Source organism: Dromiciops gliroides, chromosome 1 (genome assembly GCF_019393635.1).
Source record: "Dromiciops gliroides isolate mDroGli1 chromosome 1, mDroGli1.pri, whole genome shotgun sequence".
Classification (NCBI taxonomy): domain Eukaryota; kingdom Metazoa; phylum Chordata; class Mammalia; order Microbiotheria; family Microbiotheriidae; genus Dromiciops; species Dromiciops gliroides.
Window position 1 is genome coordinate 726,495,109 of NC_057861.1, and position 5,813 is coordinate 726,500,921.

General features: G+C 47.7%; 1 protein-coding gene across 1 annotated transcript; it reads right to left on the reverse strand.

The window, feature by feature from the left end:
- Nucleotides 1-2,021: 2,021 nt before the first annotated feature.
- Nucleotides 2,022-4,635, reverse strand: GPR27 (G protein-coupled receptor 27). Its single transcript, XM_043975033.1, has one exon. It carries the CDS (start codon nt 4,579-4,581, stop codon nt 3,394-3,396), a length of 1,188 nt encoding a protein of 395 aa, XP_043830968.1. The 5' UTR covers nt 4,582-4,635; the 3' UTR covers nt 2,022-3,393.
- Nucleotides 4,636-5,813: the final 1,178 nt, after the last annotated feature.

Sequence of the window (5,813 nt, forward strand, 5' to 3'; positions counted from 1 at the left end):
ACAATAAATAAATGCAAAATTATTTGAGAAGGATGTGAGTATGGACAATTAGGGGGACCAGACAGAGACCAGAACAGATGTCTGCCTGAACTGAACCTGAAGAAAGCCAAGGACTCATACAGGTGAGAAAAAGAATGCATTCCAGGAATGAACCAACCTTCACAAAGGCCCAGAGGTAAGACAGGCAAAACAATAATTTGAGAAACACAAAGAAAACTAGTTTAGCTGCAATGGAGAGTACATAAAGGCGAAGAGTATAAAAGAAGTCTGGAAATGGAGAATGGAACCAGATTGTGAAAGGCTTTTAAATCTATTTTGAGGAATTTGTATTTGATCATGGCACAAAAGAGCTGAAGACTTTGGGAGCAGTGGAAAGACATAGACCCTGGATTTAGTAAAGTTTATTTTGGCAGGTATATGGAAGTTTGGATTAGAAAGGGGAGGACTGGAAGAAGTGGATCCAATCAGAAGCTTATTGTAATAATCTAAGTAAAAGATGAGAAAGGCCTTGAATAGGGCTATGGCCATATTAGTCGAGACAAGGGATGGATAGAGATGTTGTGGAGGTAAAGTTTAAAAGGACTTGACAGCTCATCATGTATTATGTACAAATAAGCTTGTCAGAATTTTGGTCCAATTAGACTCTTAGGGAGGGTTCAAAGATTTCCCCATGCTCCCATCCTTTGCCACTGAAAATATCATCCCGTTTATTTTCCTTCAGGATAAACTCATTAAGAAAAATATTCCTTAAAAAAGAAAATCCTAAAGGGGTAGCCTAGGTGGGCGCAGTAGATAAAGCACCAGCCCTGGATTAAGGAGGACCTAAATTCGAATCAGGCTTCAGACACTTGACATTTACTAGCTGTGTGACCCCTGGCAGTCCACTCCAAACCCTCATTGTGCCCCACAAAACCAACCAAACCAAACAAAAAACGAAAATGAAAAACACTAAGAAGGCCTGAAACCTGCAAGCTCTGAGAATTAGCCAGTAATTTACAACTTGGGAAGTGATTCCTGTATCCTACCTATCTAAAGTTCGACAAGCTATACTTATCTTTCAAGTATTAGCTTTTGGTACCAAGGTTCTCCATGTAGTGTTCCTAGGCTATTCTGATCAGCACCACCCCTACCCCCGTGAGCTCTCTTTCCCCAACCCTCTTGTTACATGAAGGACAGCACAATATATTACTTAATATTGATTGTGCACTATCTTTTCTCCTCAACTAGATTGAAACTCCTTATGTCCATCTCCCAACAGCTTAGGTCAGTCCTGGGGCATATAGCCAACATTCATAAAAAGCTTGTTCATTGATTGTCAGAGCTAGCAGATCTAAAAATTTTTGATAGCACTTAATATCTTCTCTTAAATGGCATTATCTACCTTCCTACCTATCTATCCATCTATCTTCATTTATCTATCATTGAACCAATTTCTATAGATGTATCATATACAGATATTGAAATACAGATACATATTAAAATATTCTGTACTTACTACATAAATGGTTTTACAGAGGTTTTGGCATGTAGTAAGCATTTATAAATGTCGGGTTGAGAAAAGTTCTATGAAATAGGTTTTTTTTTTTCTCTTTTAACTGATCTTTATTTGGCAGACTCCTAGAGGACAATGACCAAGTGTTATTTACTACCAGCAACGGTAGTTTACACATAGCAAAATCATAGAAAACTATAACCAGAAGGGACTTTAGATAGCATTGTTTTCTCCTTATTTTAGAGATAATTAAACTGACACGTGGCCAGGAGAAGTGACTTGTCCCGGACCCCATAACAAGTTATTGTCAAAGCTATAACTAGAAGCTGAGTCTCCTGCCTTCTTAATGCCAAGTCTTTCCTGATATCCAGAACTGAGATTTCATTAAATGAATTGATGTGCCACAGATCAAAATTTTTAAAAAGTTGCAACGTGACAACATACCTCCAGGGATGTAACATTGCTAGCCTTGAAACAAATGTTAGTGTCTTCCTGGAAACTAATGTTAATAAAAGAGTTCACTCAAGGATAAAAATATTGGTATATTTCAGTTTGTCTAATGCAAATGAGAAATACAGATATAAATTTTTAAATGGAAGTTCTGTTAATAAAAATGGAGCATTGTAAAACAAAAATAATAGACAGCACTTAGAGACTTTCATATTTCATTTTAAGATTACGTCTTACAAAGAAGCATTCTTTAAAACTATAGTTCTCATTATTAATTTAAAATAACAATCAGTATAACAGCACAATTTAACCTGGCAAACATTTAAAGGAAACACTTTGTCTCTCAAAAGTAGTATACCATAATTATCCATCCATTCATATTATTAACAGAAGAGCAATTTACCAAATGGAAATAGTTGCATAAAACAGGAAGGGGGGAGTGAACCTAAGCTATTCAATGTGCAAACTGTTTCCATAAAATTATTTCAGCTATTTTTTATTGTCAAAAATACTTAAAGCAATTTTAAATAATACTCTGTGCTTGACAATGCTATACCAGCCAGTAACTTGTATTCAGTATATAAAAACATGCAACATTTTCTTTACACAATTAATCAGAACACTTTTTTTTACTATTTTAAAAGTTATGATTGTACAGAAATGTTATCTCTGTTATATAGAAAACAGTCATTTTAATATAGAAAACAGTCGTGTTTTACAAGTATTTTCCAGAAGTGTTATAACTTTGTTTATGAAGTTAGGAAAGTCCACTGCCTAAAAATTACTGCATTACAGCTGCTGAATTAAACTTTAACTCTCCAATTTTAAATCCAGTTTCTCACAAAGTTCTTACTTGTTTCCAAAGGAATAGTGCAATAGATATCCTCACACCCAGTTACTGCTACAATATCTACAATATCAGGAGCAGTTGTTGAACCAGCAACTTCAGTTTTAATATTTTTTTTTCCCCTGTCGCCTGGATCTAACAGAAGACCCTCAAGAAATCTAACCCGTGAAATCGTTAAAAGTTGAATTCTCTTTTACTTCACTTCAACATATAATACCACTTGAGGTTGTCAAAAATAGCTTCTGTAGAAAATTGGTCTTGGCCTTGCACGAATAAAATTAGTTTAGGCTTAAAAAAAAAGACGTCAGTACTGTACAAAACACCGCGGGGTCTATTGTCCAGATCAAAAATTTACTTTAGAAGATAAATGTAGCCAAGACTGTTAGGAAAAGGGGAGAGGGGGAGGTGCCTTATTCAAAAGCAAATACCAATTCACAAAAATTACTTCTCGCCAGTCTAAATGTAGATTCTGTCCCCATTTACAGTCTGGTTTGGAAGACAACCTAGAAAGGTGGCAGAAATGAGATTTTTTTTTCCTCCTGGGGTAAAAAGAAAACATCCCGTGACGGAGGGGAGGGGCAAGGGCAGATGGTCATGGGCGCTCTTATATGCCAATGCTTTTCAAATCGCATAGAAGGGTCCCCTGGGTGGTCTGGGGGCTTTGGCCGCAGGGGAAATGGGCTCGGAAGCAGACGCGCAGCTCCTTATTAAAGATGAAACACAAGATGGGGTTCACGCCGGCCTGGGCAAAGGTGAGCCACACGGAGGTGGTCAGGTAGCCCTGGGGCACAGCTCCGGCCTTGATGAAAACCCTTAGGTAGCAGGCCACGATGTAGGGGCCCCAGAGGAGGAGGAAGAGGAGAGTGATCATATAAAACATCTTGCAAAGCCTCTTCTCCGTCTTGAACTCCTCCAGCACAAGGAGGCGCCGGGCCTGCCCCCCGGGTCCCGGGCGGATGCCCACCAGCGTGGGCGGCGTTGGTCCCCTGCCGAAACCCGCTGTCCAGTTGGCGGCCGCCTGGCCGGTGGCGCCGGGCCCGTGGAAGGTCCAGTTCTGGCTGACGGCGGGCACCAGCTGGGCCGGCTTCATCTTTCGGCGGTCGTAGATGAAGAAGAGCAAGCGAAGGTAGACCAGGTGGGTGGCGCCCACCACGGCGGCCAGCATGAGCATGAAGCCCAGCGTATCGTTGGCCCCGACGTGGCGGTGCTCGAAGGTGCACTGCGCCTCCTCCCGGACGAAGCGGTAGGTGCCCACGTCCAGTACGGGCGGGAAGGCCATGGCCAGGGCTAGCACCCACGCCACGCACACCACCGCGGCGCACGGCCAACCTGTCAGGCGCTTGGCATAGAAGCGGTGGTGGGCGATGGCCAGGTAGCGGGTGACGCCCACGCCCAGCAGCAGGAAGGCGGCGTGGAAGCAGAAGAGCACCGCTAGGAAGGCGAGCAGCTTGCAGCCCAGCGCGCCGGGCGGCGGCGCCCCCCCAACGGCGCCCGCGCCCCGCCGCACAGACAGCAGCACGGCCGGGAAGCAGGCTAGCGAGCGTAGCCCGTCGGCCAGGCACAGGTCGAGCAGCAGGTAGTAGGGCGCCCGGTGCAGGTGGCGGTCCCGGAGGATGAGCAGCACGAAGAGCACGTTGCCGGCCAGGCTGATGCACAGGATGAGGCTGAGCGAGGCTAGCTTGAGGCCCAGGGCGGCCGGGCCGCCGCTCCCGCCGCCCCCGCCGCCCGCGCCGCCCGCGCCGCTGCTTGGGGCCGGGCTGCCGGCTTCTGCCAGCTCGCTGCCGTTCGCCATCTAGGAGCCTGGCGCCCCTGGAGGCGCGGCAGCTCGGCTTCTTCTTAATACTCTTCCTCCTCCTCCTCCTCCTCCTCCTCCTCCTCCTCCTCCTCCTCCTCCTCCTCCTCCTCCTCCTCCTCCTCCTCCTCTTCTTCCTCCTGCTCCTCCTCCTTCTTTTCCTCTTCCTCCCCCTGCCCCTTCTCTTTCTCTTTCTCTTCTTCCTCCTCCTCTTCCTTTTCTTATTCCTTCTCCCTCTTCCCCTCCCTCTCCCAGCAAGGCTGTGGCTGGGGAAGCTTCACTTACCCCGCCATGGGCTCGGCCTTGGCCTCTGTGGCTCTCGCCCACTAAAGAGGGAGAGCAAGAGATGCTGAGGGATGGTGGGCGGGCGGCCCCTACAGCTCCTTCTCCTGCACCTCCTCCTCCCTCCCAGGGGCTGCCTCCTCCCAGCGCCTGGGTCCAGGCCAGTCCTCCATGGTGCGATCCCTTATGCTGCCCGCTGAGGATTTATCTGTTTCAGGGCCGGCCCCTCCCCGCCTCCCCGAGCTGGAGCTGGAGCCTGAGCCATCCCACGACCTGTTTTGTGCGAAGATGCGAACTGCACAGAGCGCCACGGCTGCTGCCGCCGCCTCCTCTCCTCCTCCTCCTCCTCCTCCTCCTCCTCCTCCTCCTCCTCCTCCTCCTCCTCCTCTCCTGTCCTCTCTTCTCCTCTCCTCCTCCTCCCGCTGCGGCTGCAGCGTGCCCGCATCCAAGCGACAGTTTCAGAGAGGGAGGCAGGGCCGCGCCCCGCTGCCCCACCAGTCCCGCAGCGCTAGCGCGCCAGCCCCTGCGGGGCCTCTGCCTTCCTCTTCCCTAATTCTTCCTCTCCCTCTCGCAGCTGAGTCCAGCTTCCCGGGCGCCGAGACTGATTCTCACCCTATCTCAAGATGAAGCGTCTCAGACTCGTCCCAAGGCTCATCAACTTGTGACCCTGTCACCCAGAGGGTCCAGGCCTGTGCTTTAGTGCGGAGCATATATAACCCTGGCCGACCTATACTGGATTCCAAAATAGGGGAAAGAGGAAGGGGGTGGAGGGGCGAGTTACATTTGGGAGGAAGATCTGGAAGTACTGGCTCTCCCTCCCCTCCCTTGAACTTTGACTGCACGCAGGCTGGACCTAGGTTTGAGACAGGACAGGTTTCGTATGGAAATTCAAATACCTTGTGTCCACCTGATGCTAACTTCCTACCTGGAATATAGCTCTCCAGTTTTGT

Excerpts from the sequence above, each read along its gene's own strand:
- GPR27 (XM_043975033.1), bottom strand. The coding sequence starts at position 4,581 with ATGGCGAACGGCAGCGAGCTGGCAGAAGCCGGCAGCCCGGCCCCAAGC.